The sequence below is a fragment of the Anomaloglossus baeobatrachus genome, chromosome 4 (genome assembly GCF_048569485.1).
Source record: "Anomaloglossus baeobatrachus isolate aAnoBae1 chromosome 4, aAnoBae1.hap1, whole genome shotgun sequence".
Classification (NCBI taxonomy): Eukaryota; Metazoa; Chordata; class Amphibia; order Anura; family Aromobatidae; genus Anomaloglossus; species Anomaloglossus baeobatrachus.
Window position 1 is genome coordinate 430,363,661 of NC_134356.1, and position 24,236 is coordinate 430,387,896.

Here is a 24,236-nt window from a genome sequence, read left to right on the forward strand (position 1 = left end):
CCCTTTTTCTTTCCCCTTTTTCTTTCCCCTTTTTCTTTCCCCTTTTTCTTTCCCCTTTTTCTTTCCCCTTTTTCTTTCCCCTTTTTCTTTCCCCTTTTTCTTTCCCCTTTTTCTTTCCCCTTTTTCTTTCCCCTTTTTCTTTCCCCTTTTTCTTTCCCCTTTTTCTTTCCCCTTTTTCTTTCCCCTTTTTCTTTCCCCTTTTTCTTTCCCCTTTTTCTTTCCCCTTTTTCTTTCCCCTTTTTCTTTCCCCTTTTTCTTTTCTTTCCCCTTTTTCTTTTCTTTCCCCTTTTTCTTTTCTTTCCCCTTTTTCTTTTCTTTCCCCTTTTTCTTTTCTTTCCCCTTTTTCTTTTCTTTCCCCTTTTTCTTTTCTTTCCCCTTTTTCTTTCCCCTTTTTCTTTTCTTTCCCCTTTTTCTTTTCTTTCCCCTTTTTCTTTCCCCTTTTTCTTTTCTTTCCCCTTTTTCTTTTCTTTCCCCTTTTTTTTTTTTCTTTCCCTGGGAGGTTTGTCAGTGACGCCACCCGTGGTATGCGGTGGTTTTGGTGGTGCTGGAGGTGGTGCCCGGGACTGATGGAGTGGGGCAGCTGGATGTTATCCCCTCCACGGGTAGGGGAGGTGTTGTCCCGGGACTCCGCTACAGGCGGGATGGTGTGACGGAGTGCAGTCTGCAGGGTTGGACCGGATGGTGCCAGTGTACTCAGTTTTGAAATAACTTGACACAGAGTGCAGATGGTAAACCAAATTACCAGTAGCCTCCGGAGGGTGTGTTCGGATCCCGCACCCCGGTACAGTAGAACAGGGGCCTTTCCACCTGCACTTTATGTTTGAGTCCTTTGTATTAACTACTCCGTGTGAAACTGGGAAGTCTGCTCCCAGTGTTACTGTCTTTTGGGAGCTGTGGCCCGCGAGAACTGACCCGTGCGATCTTAGCAGGCAATTGCGCAGCCCTCTCCCCCTTGTTGGGCTTCTGTCTCGTTCTATCTGACCTCCTGTGGGACGAAACCTGAAATCTTGTCCCCGGCTGGTCAATTGGTAAGGGGCTTAAAGCTGCTCCTCGCCCTAGGGTCCAGGTACCCTGTCTGTGCACGGCTCCGGACCGGTTTCTCGCTGTCGGTACTGGCGGGCTACGACCCTGCCCCGGTCCACTTAAGGTTTCCCGCGACCGAATCTCTGTCGCCTGTGGCCCTGTCTACCGACTGCCATCTAGTCAGTTGTCAGGTCATTCGGAAGCCCAGGAGCTCCAACTCCTGACTACTCTGTTCACAGTCTCGCCTCTAAACTGTCTTCTTCCACTCCACTCTCAACTGTCCCTTCCCATAACACCTCAGAACCCCTAGGTGGGCGTCACTATCTGCTTGGCCCCGCCCACTGTCCCTATTGTCATGGGGAGTGACTAGGGTTTTGATGGCTGGTGTTGCGTACCAGTATGGGGATTGTGATGGAGGGCCAAAGAGGAGAGAATCCTGCACCTAGAAGAGGGGTGCAGTCTTCTGTGACACCCTGATTTTGTCAGGGCGTCACAACTACATAGAATCTAATCAGTAATAACTATTATCTATTATCTCAGTAATGGGAACGTCTTCACTGAATACAGATTTTACCTCCGAATTGAGAAGTTTGATAATGACTGATCAATTCTGGCAGAGAAAGAAGCAAATGTGTCTGATATATTAGAAATGTTCTTATTTTCATATGTACTATTGATTTATGACATAATAATGAAAAAGAGGACTCTTTCAGCACCGAATGCACACACAGATTCTAAGCCAAATTATTTTCTCTGAAAACAATCCCTAGAAGGATTTTTGGGCATTTTTTGAGCATGCGGAAAATAAAAGCCCTACTCCAAAAATAAGCCCTAGTTGTGTTCCATAAAAGTTAAAGAATATTAAACAAAAAAAAACAAATTGCTGATGCTGGCCCCACGCCAACTGAAAATTATACACGTAATACATAAAAGTAATTTCTTTGGAAAGGGGCGTGTGACCACTTATTTTTTTTTTTTTTTTTTTTTTTATATTGTAACTAGTGTTGAGCGGACCCGGATCTTAAAAATCCGGATCCGCACGGTTCGAGGTTCCGATCAGAGTCCGAGCAGTACTTGGCATCCGGAGGGCACGATCCGGATCAGTTTTTTTTTTTTTTTCTCTCTCTCATCCCGGATCAGACTCCCCATTCATTTACATAGCCGCGGATTACGGATCGGATCCGGACTTTGGCGGCAACCCAATCCAGATCCGTCGGACCCAGATTATAGCCGATCCGCTCAACTCGAATTGTATTTCAAATGTGAGAAAATATACATCTATTTCCTCAAAAAGGAGGACTCTTGTCCATGGTAAAGTTTAATTTTTATTAAATAAACAAAAACAATCAAAATCAAATGCACCACACAATAAAATGGAGATATGCACAGAAAATTTTCAATACAAAGGGCAAGCAGCATAATTCATATTGCACGTAATACTGTCCATAAATGAACATATAAAGTGACTGGTGCTAGAGCTCACCTGAAGCTACGGACACAGGAGGCAAAAAACAGTAGCCATACTATATACAAGGTGTCTTAGTGCCTATGTATTGCACATATCCCTTGCGTGAAAAGGCTATTGCCATATGTGACCGCAATTTCAAAATGAAACTGAGCCCGTCACTACTAATACCATATAAATGGCACATGTTAACACCCAGCACGTAAGGAATCCATGCCGACGGCATAAACAGCTAATCCAAGAAGCTATCACAGCTCCACTGTATGTGCCGTCAGAATCGACCCCCTCCTAGTTAAACACAGTATATCAACAATATTAGCAAAGTTGCGATAATGGCTATGAAATACGAATTACCTGGGTGGAAAGGTGTACTCGTGCTTCCGTCCTATTCCCCGACATACGTTTCGCTAACCCGGCTTCTACAGGGGGCGTCTGACGCCTTTCATAGTCATTATCGCAACTTTGCTAATATTGTTGATATACTGTGTTTAACTAGGAGGGGTCGATTCTGACTGCACATACAGTGGAGCTATGATAGCTTCTTGGATTAGCTGTTGTTTATGTCGTCGGCATGGATTCCTTACGTGCTGGGTGTTAACACGTGCCATCTATATGGTATTAGTAGTGACTGGCTCACAGTTTCATTTTGAAATTGCGGTCACATATGGCAATAGCCTTTTCACGCAAGGGATATGTGCAATACATAGGCACGAAGACACCTTGTATACATAGTATGGCTACTGTTTTTTGCCTCCTGTGTCCGTAGCTTCAGGTGAGCTCTAGCACCAGTCACTTTATATGTTCGTTTATGGACAGTATTACGTGCAATATGAATTATGCTGCTTGCCCTTTGTATTGATAATTTTTTGTGCATATCTCCATTTTATTGTGTGGTGCATTTGATTTTGATTGTTTTTGTTTATTTAATAAAAATTAAACTTTACCATGGACAAGAGTCCTCCTTTTTGAGGAAATAGATGTATATTTTCTCACATTTGAAATAAATTTGATTTTGGGAGTGTCCTTCAATACAAATTGACCTCTTTTCATGTTGATATCAACTCTAATTGTAACTAAAGAAATAGTGAGTTTATGTAGGGTGTGTGGTTTTTTCCTCTTCCGCGACACGTGGTCGGAAATGTAGATAGAGGGTAATCACCATGCACATTTGTCGTGAAAGAGGCAAACCTTAAATATCCGAGCAAAAAAACAAATTAAAACCTTGTACGGTAAAACCCAAAATTGTCCCAGGCCACATGGGGGGTGAATGGATGTCATGAACTGGCTCCGTTTGCTTTTCCCTCAGTATATCTTCAGCTCTCTAGCATGAAGCCAGGATGTAATAAGGCGGTTAGTATTGATCACCACTACATCACGCTGAGCCTAGCATCTGCTCATGGCAGCCTGCTGTCATCCCGGGACTTGTGACATGAAGGATCGCAGCATGAACCAGAATGCCGCTATATCCTGAGCGGCCTGTAGGTATCCTTGGCTGTCTGTTATACCATGACAGCATATTGAGTACTTTGTAGCCAAACCTTTAGCCCACAGTAGTTTTATTTTAGTAAGCAAACATGATAATTAGAAAATGTAATAAATAGAAGCTTGTGTCTGACAGTCAGTTATGATCCACCCTGATGAGGACAGTCCTGCCATTCTTTATTGGCTAGAAAGGGGATCCAGTTTAAAAAGTTAAAGATCCACTTGACATCACCCAGCGTTCAAGTAGTGCCTTAAAGAAGTTGTCCACTACTAGCACAGCCCTTTCTGATTGCACATTTCCACCAGGTAAAATAATAAAGCCTATACTCTTCTCCCGTATCGGCGCCCTTCCAGCAGTGCCGGGGCTCACGTGGGGTCAAGACATCATGCGAGCCTCGCGTACAGTCAGCGCCTACCTCCTTCTCCCCACCTTCGGACCAAATGAGCAAACAGGAAGTAAATAGCTCAGTAAAACATGGGGGGCGCGTGATGTCTCAACCCCACGTGAGCACTGGACACTGCTGGAAGGACTCCGGTACGGGAGGAGAGTGTAGGCTTTATTATTTTACCTGGGAGAAACGTGATATTGGAAGGGGTTGTCCTAGTAGTGGACAACCTCTTTAAACTTAAGTCCCCAGTCTCCGATCTTATACTTTTTCTCCCACGGCTTCATCTTTTCTCAAAGCTGCTCTGGTCCCACAGCGCCATCTTGTGCCCATAACTTCTAACTGTCCGGAACTCAGAGTTTGTCACAAGCGCTCAATACAACTTCATGAGAACCAGAAAAAGGCTATCATAGAGATGTATTTAAGAGTGACCTCTGCCATGCTCCACAAAACACTGGAGCAGCTGGCAGGTCACAAATCGTCAGAGGCCAACCTGAGCAATGTTGGGGGGAAAAAGGAACACTGGGTAGGGAACTTGCATTTAAAGCACCACACCAGCTCTGAAATGGCACAAACAAACTCTGGTATTGTGCTTTTAAGCTTGGTGAAATATCCTTTTGTTTTTGACAGCACAACATCCAATGTAAACAGGACCAGTGCTGCCAGTAGAGATGTAGCCCAATTTAACTACACAAGTTATGCACCATGATAATGTTTCGTAAAGTCGTAAAGACTAGATAACATTCTAAAAGCCATTGACTTATCTCAACTTAGGTGTCAGATCACACATTTCTGTGCTGTCTAATTCCAGTGTTATCTGCATTTTTGTTTAACCATAGCTACAGTTGTAACTAAAGGGAATCTGTCAGAAAATATTTGCTATGTAATATGAAGGCAGCATGCTGCAAGTGTTAGCACAGAGATTTCAATGATGCGTCTCATCATACGTTGTGCTGTTTACCTGCGATGTTTGTTTTAGCTTTAGAAGAATATAATTTCTGGACTAAGTCAGCTAGTCCGGCACACCCCCTGCTGCGGGGGTGGGATTCAGCCGGTTCTGTCCGGTTCTGGAGAACCGGTTGTTAAAATAGCAGCTGGTTCCCAGAACCGGCAAGAAACAGCTCTGGCGATCCGGTTCCCTGCTGTATTCATTTGTGTTAGTGTCTCTTTAAGACTCTAGCACAAATGAATCTGCATACCTCCGTGCCGCACTTCCTGGTTCAGTGCAGCCTGTCGGCTCCCTGACCCGGCGTGCAGTGACGCGCTGACGCTGCAGACACAGGTCACGACAGTGAGAGGAGGGAGCTCCTCCTGCCGTCTGTCAGCGTCCCTGTGACTGCAGAGAGCCGCGGAGGAGGACGGAGACACAGGAGAGGCTGGTGCTGTTTGGAGCAGGTAAGCCGCTCAGTGAGCCGAAGCTGCAGGGAGAGGGGCCGCATAAGATGGGAACTGTTACTATATGTGGCTATATGGGGAGAGGAAGCCATAATAGGATGGGATCTGCAGGGGGAGAGGAGGCCATAATGGGATGGGATCTGCAGGGGGAGAGGAGGCCATAATGGGATGGGATCTGCAGGGGGAGAGGAGGCCATAATAGGATGGGATCTGCAGGGGGAGAGGAGGCCATAATGGGATGGGATCTGCAGGGGGAAAGGGGCCATAATGGGATGGGATCTGCAGGGGGCGAGAGGCCATAATGGGATGGGATCTGCAGGGGGAAAGAGGCCATAATGGGATGGGATCTGCAGGGGGAAAGAGGCCATAATGGGATGGGATCTGTATGGGGAAGGTCGTCCGTTCCAATTTAGCAATAATTTTTAGTAATAATTTTTAAAAACTGTAGAAAAACCATTTAATACAACATGACTGACAGTGACGGGAACAACTTGTACTGTACAGGAGAGTGACGGTAGAGGAGGGGAAGAAGGGGAAAGAGATACTTTAAATTACATGTATTTTTGGTTGAGGCGTGAAAATGAGTGTGGCTAACAAAGTGGGTGTGGTTACAGAATGGGTGTGGGTTTGAAATGGGCGGGGTTCAGAGAACCTGTTAAACATTTGAATCCCACCCCTGCCCTGCTGTGATTAGCACAACATGGTCTATAGATATGTAGCTTTCTGAGCTCTGCTACATGGTAAATCTAAAAATTCTGTCAAAATGGCTGCACCCAGTAATCTAAGTGATACGTTGTTGTATTCTGAATGGACTGCATATATATCAATGTGGCTAAGGTTCATTGATGTCCTTATTTGGAAAGGGACAATGGGAATCTCTTTGTACCATTTTGAATCACAATGAGAGGCCTAAAGTTCACATCTACCATGAGTAAGTATGAGGTCTCATTTTTGGACATAATGACTCGTGTAGGGCAGGTTGGTAACCTCGTGACAAGTATCTTCAGAAAGTCAATGGCCACAAACAGCCTATTGGAATGGAATAGCCACCATCCTGCTCCTTTTGAAGAGAGGAATACCCAAAGGGCAGTTCCTCTGTTTAAGGAGGAACTGCTTCTGTTTTCAAGAATATAATAAGGTGGGTGATTTGGCTGGCAGGTTTATAAGATGACGATATCCTTTTGAAATGGTAAAGACAGCATACCACCATGCTAGAACAGCTAATCGGTCATCCCTACTGGTACCAAGGAAAAAGGAAGAGAATGGAAAAACTATTCCATTTTATAGGGACATATGATGAGAAATGGAGAGAGGTATCAGGGATTCTGCAGACCTGGGGAATCCTAAGGTTGGATCCAGACCTTGAGGAGTACTTGCCAGAGCGTCTGTCACCTATAGGAGGGGCCGTAATTTGAAGGACCTGCAGGTCTATAGCCATGTGACCAAGCCGGTAGAAAGACAACCTGCCTAAATAAAACTCAGATGGTAGGAACCTTCAAATGTGGCTCCTGTAAAGCCTGTGAATTTGTAAAGAGAACCAATAAGCTCACAAGTGAGGTGACAGGGATAACCTGTACCAACCGGGAGTTCATAAATTGTAACTCGGTTGGTGGGGTCTATATGGTGAAATGTACGTGTCCTAAAAGTTTTATATTGGGAAGACCATTCGCCCATTTAAACAGAGTATTTTGGGATACATGGGTAATATCGGGAGAAAGGAGATTACGCCTATAGCGAGACATATATGGGAAGTACATGGAGGGAATATGAAGGAGATTTCATTTCAGGGAATAGAAAAGGTGAGGGAATCTGGCAGAAGAGGTGATCTAGTCATCATGGTACAAAGAAATGAGACACAGTAGACATAGGTTAAAAACAATAGCATCTTCTGGTTTGAATGAGTCAGTCTCCATTCATTTATTTCAGTGCCGTTATCTATTTGTTATTCCTCTGTTTTAAAAGGTAATCTCCTGGTATTCTTTAATTTTAGGTATTAATAAAAGGTCATCACTTCAGTGTGTAGGAAGTGGACCTCCAATATTATATGCCCGAAGATTGTGGCTCTGTTTCCTCTATACCGCTTTGTTGATTTTTTCCATTTCCTTATCTTAATATTATGATGTGCTCATACAGTACCTCCAAAACTTCTTCCCTTATCTAATATCTATGTGAATATTCCTATGTGACATGATATATGGATAAATGATAGTAGTAAATATTTGTGATGTTGTTTATCTGTTCCCCTATATGACATTATGGTACGCGCCTCTTTCATTGAGCGCTCATCTTATCTAACGTCTGTCTGGGATTCCTATATTTTAATTTGATAACTGATGTATTATCATGTCTTTATTATACATATGAAAAGTACTGGATCATATGTGGTCAACTATATTTGGTAGGTGATCCATGTACACACTTTTCCCTGGAATAGAGATTTTCTCTATGTATTGATCATCTGTAAAAACGTCCTTTTGAGTCTTTAGCTATCCCTGACAGCGATTCTCAATCTGAATCTGAATATAATACACACACCTTCTGCTAAAAGGCCTTGCTATACTACCAAAAGGCTTCTGTATGGAGATGGATAAATGTAGTAATTGGGATGTATTGCACCAATAGGAAAGTCTAAGTGCTCAACATGTGCCACTGTAGTGCATGAGTTGAATGTAACTTACATAGTTTCCGGGAGGGGCAGCGTCTTTCTGACTCCTAGCAATGCCGGAGATGCCGCCTGTCAAATGACGCTAAGGAATCCTGTGTGATATGGCCACACACGATTGGTCCGGTGAGATGGACCGTGTGATTGGCTAACACAGGAGGCGTGTTAGGGAGGGGGTGGGCACTTATTTATATCAGAAGCGCGTATCATAATGTGAATGCACTGAGGCATATCTGTGCCACAAAAACACACACATGATGGGGTGTCTAACTTACATCAAAAGGCTATCTCATTGTTAGGAATGAGATGAAACGCGCTGAGACAGACGATAGGAGTGAGACAGGATATTAATATAGGCAGGTTATACGAGACTCCTCTCCAAGCTCATTTAGTAGGTTAGAAAACACGAGAAAGTGATGCGTTAGATGGCTCTGACAAGAGAGTACAGATACAGTGCCTTGCGAAAGTATTTGGCTCCCTTTTGGATTTTTCAACCTTTTCCCACATTTCAGGCTTCAAACATAAAGATAAAAAATTTTAATGTTATGGTGAAGAATCAACAACTAGTGGGACACAATTGTGAAGTTGAACGAAATGTATTGCTTATTTTAAACTTTTGTAAAAAATAATAAACTGAAAATTGGCGCGTGCAATATTATTCGTTCCCTTTAAGTTAATACTTTGTAGCGCCACCTTTTGCTGCGATTACAGCTGCAAGTTGCTTGGGGTATGTCTCTATCAGTTTTGCACATCGAGAGACTAAAATTCTTGCCCATTCTTCCTTTGCAAATAGCTTGAGCTGAGTAAGGTTAGATGGAGAGTTTGTGAACAGCAGTTTTCAGCTCCTTCCACAGATTCTCGATTGGATTCAGGTCTGGACTTAGACTTGGGCATTCTAACACCTGGATACGTTTATTTGTGAACCATTCCATTGTAGATTTTGCTTTGTTTGGGATCATTGTCTTGTTGGAAGACAAATCTCCATCCTAGTCTCAGGTCTATTGCAGACTCAAACAGGTTTTCTTCAAGAATGGTCCTGTATTGGACTGCTATATCAGGCTAGGAAATTGTTGGCCTACCACTGCAATATTATTCGGCCCCTTCACTTTCAGTGCAGCAAATTCACTCCAGAAGTTCATTGAGGATCTCTGAATGATCCAATGTTGTCCTAAATGACCGATGATGATAAATATTATCCACATGTGTGTAATCTAGTCTCTGTATAAATGCACCTGCTCTATGATAGTCTGTGTTCTGTTTAAAGCCCAGAGAGCATCATGAAGACCAAGGAACACAACAGGCAGGTCCGTGATGCTGTTGTGGAGAAGTTTAAAGCCGGATTTGGTTCCAAAAAGATTTCCAAAACTTTAAATATCCCAAGGAGCACTGTGCAAGCGATCATATTCAAATGGTAGGAGTATCATGCCACTGCAAATCTACCAAGACCCGGCCATCCATCCAAACTTTCATCTCAAACAAAAAGACTGATCAGAGATGCAGCCAAGAGGCCCATGATCACTCTGGATGAACTGCAGAGATCTACAGCTAAAGTGGGAGAATCTGTCCATAGGACAACAATGAGTCGTACACTGCACAAGTCTGGCCTTTATGGAAGAGTGGCAAGAAGAAATCCATTTCTCAAAGATATCCATAAGTGTTTAAAGTTTACCACAAGCTACCTGGGAGACACACCAAACATTTGGAAGAAGGTGCTCTGCTCAGAGGAAACCAAAATCGAACTTTCTAGGCACAATGCCAAACGATATGTTTGGCGTAAAAGCAACACAGCTCATCACCTTGAACACACCATCCCCAGTGTCAAACGTGGTGGCAGCATCATGGTTTGGGCCTGCTTTTCTTCAGCAGGGACAGGGAAGATGGATAAAATTGATGGGAAGATGGATGGAGCCAAATACAGGACCATTCTTGAAGAAAACCTGTTGGAGTCTGCAGAAGACCTGAGTCTGGGATGGAGATGTGTCTTCCAACAAGACAATGATCCCAAACATAAAGCAAAATCTACAATGGAATGGTTTACAAATAAACGTATCCAGGTGTTAGAATGGCCAAGTCAAAATCCAGACCTGAATCCAATCGAGAATCTGTGGAAAGAGCTGAAAACTGCTGTTCACAAACGCTCTCAATCCAACCTCTATCAGCTCGAGCTATTGGCGAAGGAAGAATCGGCAAGAATTTCAGTCTCTCGATGTGCAAAATTGATACACATACCCCAAGCGACTTGCAGCTGTAATCGCAGCAAAAGGTGGCGCTATAAAAGTATTAAAGGGGACAAATAATATTGCACGCCCCAATTTTCAGTTTTCTATTTTTTAAAAAAGTTTTAAATTTCGTTTAACTTCACAATTGTGTTCCACTTGTTGATTCTTCACCATAACATTAAAATTTTTATCTTTTATGTTTGAAGCTTGAAATGTGGGAAAAGGTTGAAAAATTCAAGGGGGCTGAATACTTTCGCAAGGCACTGTATCTGCCCTCCTGATCCACAGAGAATTTTAGATGTTCAAACAGCACCGTCCTGTGTACTAGGACGCCCCCCTGTGTGGAATATACAGAATAGTACTCATGGGCTATCCAGTTTTTGTGCAGCAAGTGGATCCGTTCGATCATGTGCGTTTCTGAGAGAAATATTAATGCTGGTTTAAGCTGCTGTAGAAACATAAAGACCGCACAACTAGTAGCATCGTCCAATCCTGGACATTCATTTTTTGGCCCTTGAGGAAGCCACATCTCCAGTGGTGATACGCGTGGGGCAACACCCCATACTTGCGCCGATCCTGAGGCCTCACACCACCTTAAACTTGGACTTCTAGCAAGGGGTAATACATCTTGGTGATGACTTTCTGGATTATTCTGGATAGTCCTAGACTAACCAGGTTTAATTATTGAATTGGGTGTATTGATTTCCTCATTATAAGGTTATCGTCATCCCCTTTTTTTGCTAGTATTTTGTACTTATTATATTGTATTTATTGATGGTGGTGCCAGATGGGGTACGATTTTCTAGAGTACTGTATGGCATAGGGTTTGCAGTGACAATTTGCACACCGGTCCTGCATTTATGCCTGTGAATATTATTGATTTGTACGTCTAGTGTCGTTTCATTCAGGATCTTGGTGCTGGGTTCCTAACATGGAACTATGTATTGGGGTGTTCGTTTACTGTTTTTAGATGTTCTTATTTGTTATTTTTCACTGTTCTGTGTGGATATTTTTGTATGTATAAAATTTGTGCCAATAAAATATATTTTTGATGATCTGAACAAAATCTTATTGGTTGATCCCTATATACAGCAATTCTTTTTCTTTCTTTCTTGATATGGTCTATTGTTGCTGGTGGTCCCAATAGTGGAAAGGTGCCCCCTTATTTCCTATCTCCCAATCCGCACATATTCCAGGCCACTATATTAACCTTCTTTGCCATGAGGTTGAGCATGCATATGTAACAGAAGGGGGCAGTAGTAGGGCATTTTCAGACCTATTTGTAACAAAGTGTTATAGATGAGTATAGACCAAGCAGGTGCACAAAACAAAAAGGTAATAGAACACAGAGACATACAAACAATAAACCAAGACATTCCTCTCAAACAGAGGGAGTTGGGCTAAACATAACCCAAAAAGCATATAGTGCAGGGGTGGGCAATTAATTTTCCCATGGGGCCGCATGAGAAGTTGGGATGGTTTTAGAGGGCCGGACTAAAATAATTAACTCTGTTATATATATATATATATATATATATATATATATATATATATATCACTACACTACACCCGCCACATACTACACCTGTAATATACATCCCTATACACTACACCTGTAATAAACTACACGTCTATATACTATACCATATAAGTATAAATATATACACCTGTATTATACTACACCACTACGCCACTATATACACCTGTACTATACTACACCACTACACCCCCCCCCATATACCACACCTGTAAAACTACATTCCCATATACTAAACCACTACACCCCAAATATTTGTCAACAGTTAACCCCCCCCCCCCCATTGCCCCCGCAGGTTACTAGTAACCACTCACCTGTCTTCTTATTGTCCCCTCCTCAGGCACCTCCGTATGTTCCCCCCCCCCCGCTGAGCGGCTGCTCTTTCACATGCCCAGGCTGCGCCACTGCTTCTCCTCATACAGCCCCCGCCGCTGCAGATTCTTCTCCTGCCGGGCGGGAACTTTTCAAATGACACGCGCGCCGTACTGACGATATCAGGGCGCGCGTGTGTCACAGAGAAAAGCTGCTGCAGGGAACAGAGGAGAGATTCCTGCGTTCCGCTGCCTGCACTGACTGTACAGAGCTGCAGGATCTGTCCTCTGTTTCCTACCCAGCAGGCAGCGTGTGATGAGGGCAATCTGACCACGGGTCTCCCGGAGCCTGGAGCTCCGGACAACAGGTCAGATTGCCCTCATCAGTGACCGGCCAGCAAGGACGCCCCGAGCCAGGCGGGCCGGTCAGAGAGTAAGCGGGCCGGATGTGGCCCGCGGGCCGCCCCTTGCCCACGTCTGATATAGTGGGTTAAATGCCTAAACAGTCAGTAACTGCAAAATAACCTTTTTTCCCTCACCCTATGACGGCACCACGAGAGAGGATCCGCCCATCCAGGACATGAAACCTTCAGGTTAAAAAGGGGCAGTCCTCTCGCCGCTTCAGTTTGGTTTCCTGTCCTGGACGGATACCTTAGGATGCGGCCCTGGAGGACCTTGGATCTTCTGTATAATCTTACCCGGTCCTGACGGGCGGCTCTGGCGGCAGCACGGGTCCTGCCTCGCTCCGTTCGGGTGCCTGGAAGTGCCATGGCGGACCCCCGGGGGTTGCGTCCATGAGCGGAAGCGCTGCATCAGGCGGCAGGTGAGTACAGCAGCCGGCCGGTCCTTCCTGGGCGGCGGGGCTGCTTGCGGCCGCGTGTGCTGCACGCCGCCGCCATCTTGGAGGCGGGTTTTGTGTGCGGGCGTTGTGCATGCGCGACGGCCGTACCTGACAGGCGCTGACGTCGGCGATGACGTCTGACCCAGGAAGTGGGTCCGGAGGCGTGGGAAAACAGCGCTCAGTTTGAAAAACGGCGCTCGGAGCTGGGGGAAAGTGCTCCAGTCCTCCTGCAGAACGGAGGTGTTTTGTTGCTCTGCCAGCAGGGTTAGAATATGGACAAAGATGGGCACCGTGAGGAGGATCGGCACTCGGTGCGTGAGTCCTCCTCCCCTCCTGCTGGCAAGAAAACGGTGAAACCACCGGAGCGTCGCAGAAGCGACTCTGGCTCAGATGCCAGTTTATCCAGCAAACGTGGCACCCGGGCCACTAAACAGACCCGAGATGCGTCTGACGGCAAAGGCGCCTCCAGAGGGAAGACTTTGATGAAAGCTCCTTCCCCAGAACCGGTACTGACCCTTCATCTCCTATGGGTGAGTGATCTTCGGGCATGTATACCTGTTGTTCATTGTTTTCCTGGTGTTGTCTCCCCTCCATCCCTGTCATGCATAGGTTAAAAAAACACGGAAGTGTGCTGCCAAATCGAATAACAGGGAATGCGTGCTCTGTAACCGGGTCCTGGTCCAAACTGCTCTGCAAGGACTGTTTCCAGCAGACCATTTCTGATGAGACTCCTGGGTTTGCTAATGATCTCCGTGCCATCATCCGGTCCGAAGTCCAGAGTTCTCTGCAGTCCCTGAAAGAGCCTTCTCGTAAACTGCATAGACAGACCTCCCCGGCTTCGCCATCCAGTCGATCTGAGGGAGAGTGTGGGTCTTCTGGCTCTGAGTCTTCTTCCTTTGACAGTGAGGCTGACGTCCACCAGTGTTTCCCAGTAGAAGGCACGAGCAAATTGATTAAATCTGTCAGGGACACTATGGGCATTACTGAGGAGAAATTGCAGTCTTCAGTCCAAGATGTGATGTTTAAGGGTCTGGAGCATAGAAAGCGCAGGACCTTCCCGGTCGTAGACAAGATACAGGCATTAATCTCCAGGGAATAGAAGAAACCGGATAAGCGAGGTTCTCTTCCAGGCGTCTTCAAGTGCAAATATCCCTTTGAGGACGCAACCTGTTCCCACTGGGATAGGGCACCCAAATTGGATTTGGCAGTGGCTAAAGCATCAAAGAGAAGTTTTCCATTCCCTTTGAGGACATGGGATCCCTGAAGGACCCTATGGATCGGAAGGCGGATGTCTTCCTTAAAACCGCATGGGAGTCCTCAGCAGGTGCTCTCCGGCCAGCCATTGCAGCTACATGTACGGCACGGTCTCTGGCGCTGTGGTTGTCCGACTTGGAGGAGAAGCTGAGGGCTAAAGTTCCTCGGGACGAGATTCTGTCTTCTCTACCCAGACTGCAGGGAGCAGCGGCTTTCCTCTCAGATGCATCGGCAGATTCCACTCAGCTGGCTGCTAAGACCGCGACCTTTTCTAATGCGGCTCGTCGGGCCTTATGGTTAAAATGTTGCTGGGGATCTGCAGGTTAAGTCTAGGCTGTGTTCCATTCCCTGTCAGGGCGAGTTTCTTTTTGGATCAGTTCTGGATGATGTCCTTGAGAAGGCTGGGGACAGAAATAAGAACTTTCCAGCCCCATCCTTCCCCCTCCTTCAAGCGGTCCTTTCGTAAGAAGCAGTTCACCTGCAAGTTCACCCCCAGGAATAGAAGTACCTGGTCGGACCGTAAGAAGGATAAGGGATTCTTGTTCAAGGGCCCTTCCCAATCCAAGAAGTTGTCCCAATGACTCCCTTCCCCAGGTGGGGGGGAGATTGACCTACTTTCTTCCGGCCTGGGAACGTATTTCTTCGAGCCCGTGGATTCTCAATATCGTCCGCACAGGTCTGACGTTTCCATTCCGCAGTGTTCCTCCCAGGCGCTTTCTCCTGACATCCCCGAGGACGTCCCCGAGCGAACAACATGCCTTGGAGGGGGAAGTGACGTCCCTATTGCGCCGGGCGGTCCTGATGGACGTCCCATTGGCGAAAAAGGGAGAGGGGTTTTACTCCCCTCTCTTTTTGGTCGGGAAACCGGACGGCTCCTTTCAGGTCATCATCAACCTCAAAGGCCTGAACAGCCACCTGCAGATTTTGTCCTTCAAGATGGAATCAATAAAGTCTCTCTACCCGAATTGTCATATGGTTGTCCTGGATCTGAAGGACGCGTATTATCATGTTCCCATTGCTCCTCCCTTCCAGAAATATCTCAGGGTGGCGGTGATGCTCGAGGGGTCTGTGCGTCATCTGTAGTTCAGGGCCTTACCATTCGGCCTGGCAATTGTGCCCCGTATCTTCACGAAGCTCGTCCTGGAAATCACTGCCCACCTGCGGGAAGACAGAATTCTCATTATCCCGTATCTCGACGACGTTCTCGTGGTAGGGGATTCTGCAAGCCATTGTACTGCCGTGCTTCAGACGGTCTGCTCAAAGCTGGAAAGTCTCGGCTGGATTTGAACAGGGAGAAGTCCCAGTTGCTTCCGGCCACGGTGCAAGTCTTTTTGGGGCTTACTTTGGACTCTCTCCTCCAAGAATGTCGTCTACCGCCTTCCAAAGTGGAGAAGATTCGCTCTCTAGTGCAGCAGGCGGTGGCGGTTCCGCACATGTTCCTGCGGCGGGCTATGTCTCTTCTGGGCTCCCTGACCTCTACTCTCCCTGCGATGTTGTGGGCTCAAGGCCATACCAGAGCCCTCCAGTGGGACATTTTGGGACATCAGTCGTTTCTGGGGGACAGGTTGAACACTCGGATTACCCTGAGCTCCAGCTCCATCGCCTCCCTTCACTGGTGGCTGGTTCCTGCGCACCTCACACGGGGAGTCCCATGGTCTGTCCCGGTGTCCCGAATTGTGACCACGGATGCCAGTGTGTCCGGATGGGGGGCTCACCTGCTGGACCGTCCGATTCAGGGTCTCTGGTTGCCCAGGGAGGCAGCTTCCTCCTCCAATATCAAAGAGCTGCTGGCTGTGGAACGGGCCCTGACTGGACTTCTCCCTTCACTGACTGGTCACCATACCCGGGTGTTGTCAGACAATCGGGTGACTGTGGCTTATCTGAACCATCAGGGGGGCACGAGATCCAGGTCTCTTATGTTGATAGCCGACCGGATTCTGCAACTGGCAGAAACTCACCACCTGTCCCTCACTGCTGTTCACATCAGGGGGAAAGACAACCTAGCGGCGGATTTTCTGAGTCGCACTCGCCTGCGCGAGGGGGAGTGGGAGCTCAACCAGTCTGTCTTCAACCTCGTCACGGCCAGGTGGGGGGTTCCGGCCAACGACCTTTTTTCCGCCAAGCAGAACAGGAAAGTTCCTCAGTTCTGCTCTCTCAATCCCAAGTAACTTCCGTATGCTGTGGACGCCCTGTCAATCCCGTGGGACTTTCCCCTAGCCTATGCATTTCCCCCACTGGTCCTTTTCCCCGCAGTCCTGAAAAAAATCAGGGACCACGGGGCCAGAGTCCTTCTGATTGCTCCCTTCTGGCCAAAGCGACCATTTGTTTTTTTGGTTGGTTTGGATGTCTCTGACCGACCCGTGGGTCCTGCCGGAACTTCCGAATCTCCTGTCCCTGGGACCTGTGTGCCATCCTCCGACTGTCAAGTTGCACCTGACGGCATGGAATTTGACAGGGCGTTACTGATCAGTAAGGGGTTTTCCCCCAATTTAGTTTCCACGCTGTTAGGTTGTAGAAAGCCTGTGATGACCAAGATCTACTGTAGTACTTGGAAAAAGTTCTTATCTTCCTCGGGGGCTAGTGTAACTGGGGAGGTTCCCATCGGTCCCATCCTGGAGTTCCTACAGTGCGGGTTGGACAAGGGGTTTGCGGTTAGCACACTCAAGGTCCAGATCTCCGCGTTAGCGGCACTATACAATTCTGATGTTGCAGGGAACCCTTGGGTGGCTCGGTTCATCAGGGCTTGTTCGCGCCAGCGTCCTAGACGGGTAGTCTCCCTCTCCCCTTGGGACCTTAACCTGGTTTTGGGGGCCCTAACGGATCCTCCGTTCGAGCCCCTTGACTCCATATCTGTTAAATGTCTTTCCCTTAAGACGGTCCTCCTGGTAGCCCTGACCTCGGCCCGTAGGATTAGTGACATTCAGGCCCTTTCTATTGACCCGCCTTACACTCAAATACTGGACGATAGGGTAGTTTTGCGCCCTGACCCTGCGTACCTCCCCAAGGTTGTTTCTCGGTTTCATGCGTCCCAGGAGATTGTATTGCCATCGTTTTGCACTAACCCGACGCGTACGGAGGAAAGGTGTTGGCATTGTCTGGATGTACGTCATTGTCTCATCCAGTATCTTCAGGTCACCAGTTCCTGGAGGAGGGACAATTCTGTCTCTTTCCAGGGGCCTCAAAAGGGGTTTAAGTGTTCCAAATCCACGCTGGCCAGGTGGATTAGGGACGCTATTGAGTTAGCTTACACTGCTGGGGGTGGTGCTGTTCCGGTGGGTCTGAAGGCACATTCCACGCGGGCTGTAGCATCATCTTGGGCAGAACGGGCGGATGTTTCCATTGCTCAAATTTGTAAAGCTGCCACATGGTCATCACCCTCGACCTTTTATAAGCATTATAGGTTGGATCTTTCCTTCTCCTTTTGGGAGACGTGTTCTACAGGCTGTGGTCCCGCCCTAATTTTTCTTCGCTGTAATTCTCTCGTGGTGCCGTCATAGGGTGAGGGAAAAATACGTAATTACTTACCGGTAATGTGTTTTTTCCGAACCCATGACTGCACCCTTATATTCCCACCCTGCACTGGGGATTGTTGGTTGGTTCACCTTCCTTTCTTCCTTCTTCCACATTTTTTTTTTCTGGTGGTGGCCTTCTGCTAACCTGTTGTTGTTTTTGTTTTTTTTTGGAGGTCCTCTCATGCTCTGTAATCAAACTGAAGCGGCGAGAGGACCGCCCCTTTTTAACCTGAAGGTTTCCTGTCCTGGATGGGCGGATCCTCTCTCGTGGTGCCGTCATGTGTTCGGAAAAAACACATTACCGGTAAGTAATTACGTATATCCGGATGGCTCCCGGCAACCGTCCATAAGTGTTCTAGTCGGGTGCCGTAACAAGGTCACATCCACCAATCCAGCAGCAAGAGAACAGCGGTAATCTTCAGGGGGTATTTCTGCACAGCAATTTTTCATCAATATCGAGCTATGCTGCCGCATCTTTTGGCGTGTCAGAAACTGTTTCCCACCTTCCGCCACAACTCTGTCTTTTAGGGTACATCGTTGAGTAAGGAACCTGCAGCTGCCTCAGACGTTTTTTACTTCAATAAATTGCGCCCTCCTCTGCTGGATTTCAGCGGAAAAATCCAGGAACAGGGAGACCTTGTGACCATCATTAGCCAGATCCTTGATTTCCTGGACCCTGTGGAGCGCAGTAACCCTGTCCCTGAAGTGTAGCAGCTTGAGGAAGATGGGACGGGGGGGTGCACCTGGTGGTGGGGTTCAGGTGAGGCCCCTATGTGCATGATTGTGAAGAAGGGGGAGAATTGATCCGTGCCCAAGGTCTTAGGACGCCATGTTTCAAAAAAGGCCACTGGGTAGGCCTTTTTTTGTGACCAGAAGGGGCGGGGCCTCAGCAAACAGAAAAATGTTGCTTCCTGGTATCCGCTTTTGTTTTGAGGCCCCGCCACTTCAGGTCACATGGGTATAACCTCACACAGGTCCTGCTAGTGAAAAATTGAATTGATTGTATAATACTTCTGCTAATACTAGCAGGGGGAGGGGATAACTATGAATCCCCCCCCCCCCAGATATTATCTGATCCTCAGCTGCTGTCACTCAAGAAGTTGCCACTTTCTATAAACTTTTTTTTTTACTTTCTTGGAATTCAAAACCTATACATCCGAGCTGACCACTACAGGTATGTATAGAATCAGCCTGATAGTACCAGTATAGCACTGGCTTTAGGTTATATACGAAAATACTGGTGATTGGTTCCCTTTAAAAGAGAGGTGCTGGTTGCATACACATAATAAAGTAAGGGGTGGATGGGTGACTACAGTGTAAAAGTACAATCAGCAGTGAATCACTGCAGTAACTTAGTGATAATATTCGGAGATCTGTCCGGAGAAATGTATCAAAACTACTATCTGAGCCCAGTTGTTATGCAATTTATGGGACTCCGGCTTCAGAATATACGTGAATGAGTCATGCACAATATTTTAGTAGACTAATAAAAGTTAATTTTTAATTCTTTAGTTCACATAAGCCAGTGATTTTGTTACACAGCAGACCAATCCAAATGATGCACCTTAGCAGTCTATACTAGCTCATGATTATCTTCCAGTTTAAATGCCGCTTACGTCGATGGCACAACACGGTCTATGCATTACTTACTGCGCTTCAGAAGCATAGTCTGTCTGAATGGGTACATGGTGTCCGCAGCATATGTTGATCACTTAAACTAGCCAACCAATGATGTTAGGTGTTTCCATAGTTTGGACACACTGAGATTTGGTAATAGCCCAATTACTCATGTTCTTTGCTAGTGCATTCTACACTAGCTATTTTGGAGACTGATTCCCTTTACAAAAATCTTTCATGAATAAATTAGTCTGTCATCAGGTGTTTATGTAATCTGAAAGCAGCGTAGTGTGGCGAATAGATCATGATTCCAGCGACTTTTAGTATAGTGGGTGCAGCAGCTGTGATACAGACTGTTTTTTCTTTTCTGCAGATCTTGCAGCGCCCACACCACTCTCTGGCAATCATGAGGGCAGTTTGTCCTATGGTGATAATCTCCTGATAAAACACTAATTTTATTGAAACGGCAACGCACAGCCTAGTGAGTAACATCCCTGGAAATCGGGGTCTCTGCTCCTACATCATGCTGCTCTCAGAATACTTGGCAAAACCTGCTGACAGATTACTTTGAAATATTTACTACTGTTAAAAATTAGACCAAAATCCCATCAGATAACTTCTAAAAAGTCTTGTGAATTGATATCTACCTTTTTGTGTAAGTAGAATATAAAGTGTCAGCTGTTATTTTGTGCTTTAACAAGTCCTTAATTCTGTGATCATTCCATAACTGGGAGAAGCTATCATCCAGAAAGTTATTGATGAAACCTAAAAGGGATCTGTCACCAGGTTTTTGCCCCCCCCCCCCCCACACACACGTCTGAGAGCAGCATAATGTAGAGATAGAGACCCTGATTCCAGCAATGTGTCACTTACTGAGCTGTTTGCTGTCATTTTGATAAAATGTTTTTTTTTTTGTTTTGTCTGCTGCAGATCTAGCAGTTATACAGAACTCCTGAACATGCTGGACTACCTGGCAGAACGCCAAGTAACCTCTAATGTTAAAATCACTGATTTAATCAGCACTAATTACCAAAAGCAGCCCAGTAAGTGACACATTGTTATAATCCGGGTCCCCGTCTCTACATTATGCTGCTCTCAGATTAGGTGGCAAAAACCTGGTGACAGATTCCCTTTAAGGCCAGTTACACTGTGGCCATATTTTCATTTTTTCAGATTGGCAGCTGGAATTTGCATAGAAAAATGGGCTAAAAGAATTAGGAGGTTTATGATGTTAATTCAGGTAATTACACATGTACAGTAGTCAGGACTGGCTCTATCCATAATATTAGACCACATTTCACATGAATTCAATTTCTGCACAGTCTAAATTATCGTTGGATTCTCTGGTTATGTACGGGCGGCACGGTGGCTCAGTGGTTAGCACTGTAGCCTTGCAGCACTGGGGTCCTGGGTTCACATCCTACCAAGGACACCATCTGCAAGGAGTTTGTATGTTCTCCCCGTGTTTGTGTGGGTTTCCTCTGGGGTCTTCGGTTTCCTCCCACACTCCAAAGACATACAGATAGGGAATTTAGATTGTCAGCCCCTATGGGGACAGTGTTCCTGATGTATGTAAAGCGCTGCGGAATATGTTAGCGCTATATAAAAATAAAGATTTTATTTTTTTTATATTTTTTTTTATGTAAAAGAGATGTTTGTGCAAGCATCATGCCATATGGTTACTACAGTTACCAATGGATTTAACATGATGACGGGTGAGAGCCCTACTAAGCGTACTCTATGTTCACGTGGTAGATTTGTGCGACTGGAAATCCGAACCATATATATTTGACAGGAGTAGTTTTTGTAGCATGTGCATAGATTTGTGTAAACTCTAGTCCAATAAGCGAGGCATAGACAGACCTTTCTGTACAGAGTCCATGGTGTGTGGACCTCTACTGACCCTTCCCTGTGTCCTTTTATCTTTCCAGGGCTCTGCTTGAGTCTACACCGTCTCCTGTTGTATTCTGCCACAACGATGTTCAGGAAGGTAGGTGACCACCAGCCTCCTTAGTATGGAGATCAGATGCAGTATTGTAGTGGATTTTCACAATGTATGGACGTTCTTTAGCCATTGTGACACTAGTAAATAGCAAAGAACCCTTCCTATGATGGAAGGGGAAAGGCTTTTTCTAAATACTTCACATAAGTGAACACAGTTTTTGTGGCACAAGCTTGATGCTTGAAACAATAGGTATACATACAAGATTAGCAGTCTTGGCTTTAGCACATCTAGAACTTTTTTTTTTTTTTAGTTTCTTTTTTGACTATAAGTGCATTGCCTATTGTCAGCTAGACTATATCCACCTGGCTTGAGAAAACTTTTGTTAATATTACAGCATTCTTCCTGAAAAAAGTAATCTATAGCTTTTTAAATTTGGACAACCCATATTTATTATACATATATATATATATATAGTCATGGTTAGCGGTGACAGGGGATACAGGTACGCACATCACTGATAGGACGTGCTAACATGCTATTTAATGCAGCATCACCAGCGGTGCCGCGTGTTCCTGTGTGTCCCCTGTCACTGCTGATCTGAATGCTGGGCACTTCCAGTTATGCGCAGTATGAAGCCGAATGTACACGTCATGGCGTCAGAGAGGTCTTGTGCGCATGACCGGAAGTGACAGGACTTCTGATCAGCGGTGACAGCAGACACAGGTACGTACATGCGTCACCGCTGATGATGCTGCATTGAATAGCATGTTGTTACGCCCCCGTGGGTGTACTAATATGCTAAGAGGGCAGAATGAGCGCAGGAACTAATGCCCTTGCGACTAGTCCTGTGCTCATTAGCATATCATAAAGGATCTTTAGAAATACTTTTTCTAAAGATCTCTATCTATGCTAGTGTATACAGGGACGGGTAGGGAGGGATTAGCAATATGTACCCAGAACTGCTTGTGGCTCTGGGTGCATATTGCACCTACCAGGTTCCCTTTAATGGGTGAGGCAGTATATAGCTTCAGTGTGTGTAATAACAGCACAGCAGGCAACCACAGTAATGTTTGCAGAGATTCCTCAAAAAATCAATTGTTTAGACAGCAATAGAATAAAACATTATTCTATGATAAAACATAATTTTATTGTTACTTTAGCTAAAATTCAACACTTACTCAGTGAAAAAGTCACTAAAGTGCTATAATACAAGTGTATCCAGACTGATCTCCCATCCATTGGACAAAATAATGACTATTGACTTGGATATCCCTATTCTACAATGTAAACGTCCACAATACATGTATGTGTCAGGGCCCTAAATCCAAGTCAAGAGGTTACCAGTATAAACTCTGTAGGCAACTCAAAACGTTACACCAATATCATTGCTACAACATGCGCATATCAGCACCAATTCATTCAGGAATTTACATAAAAGCAGAATTAGATGTTAGGTATGTCAAAAAGTTATTGATTAACATAAATGCAAGTCTGAATAAACCTTTTGATATTTTCATCCTCACTGGACAATATGAAAATCAATACTCCAGTCCCGTGCTATATATAGATAGATAGATATAGCTCAACTCCCTTAAGCACGGAATTCCTTCCAACACCAGCTCTGAAAGGGTCATATTGTCCGACATTGTCACATAGTGACTTTACTGGCAACCATTTATCATAGTGATGAGATAATAAATATAATCACAGTGGTGACATAATAGAACGGCCTCACACATAGATGTAGGTCTCATACGGTAAGGTCACTTAAATGGTGACACATGGCATAGGTCCATCTCCGGCGTTAAGCTCTAACCCTGTGAGTCTATGCTTAACCCTGTGTCACCCAGACGCCTGCCCTAACAAGGGCAGTCCACATCTGACCCTCAACTACAAAAAAGCCCTAACTAGTCCACAAAGCCTCCCATTGTATTATAGCACTTCAGTGTGTGATACAGCCTGGTCAAACTACTTAGCTGCCACTGTTCATGGTGACCGTAGCATTTAGGGGATACAATCAGATCTATTAGCTGTATAATACAGCTGCTGTTATGGTGAGGACTCAGTTACTGAGCTCGCTCCATAAAACTGTATTCTATCTACGTATCCTCTGGATGGTAGAGCCAATTAGTTCATTAGCTGTCTACGCATAGATTGTAATTAGTCATATGAAAAACCTGTTTAGACTCATCCCCTTTATTGCCATATTAACACGAGCGTATATTATCCACTCAAACATCAGGGCAGTCTGTGTGGCTTGCTATAATTGTGCTAATCCGTGAAGTGCACATCACATGCAGTTTTATAATCTGTGTTTTGGCCACACTGCTTGAACAGCCTTGGACTGGTCACCGGTGACTCCCCCGGTGGGCTCCTGTGCAGGAGTGGCCCCCGCCCTTCCCTATAAGCAGTAGTTGGCATGATACACGATTCCCTACATATAGCATCATTCATTATTACCCAGCTTCTTATTCTATAGCAGTAATATGGTGATTGAGGGTCAGGCCCTATCCGCTGGTGACTGCACAGTGGCCCCTAGAGTATATATAACTAGACTACAGGTGAAGTTGATAAATTGTCGTCTAGG

General features: G+C 45.6%; 1 protein-coding gene across 2 annotated transcripts in view; it reads left to right on the top strand.

Moving 5' to 3' along the window:
- Positions 1 to 24,236, top strand: part of CHKB (choline kinase beta) — a 66,794-nt gene that overhangs the window by 18,501 nt on the left and 24,057 nt on the right. For both annotated transcript variants that reach the window (XM_075345443.1, XM_075345444.1), the window contains exon 6: positions 21,636 to 21,694. In XM_075345443.1, coding sequence (XP_075201558.1) covers positions 21,636 to 21,694 — 59 coding nt within the window. The remainder of the gene's footprint in view (positions 1 to 21,635; positions 21,695 to 24,236) is intronic.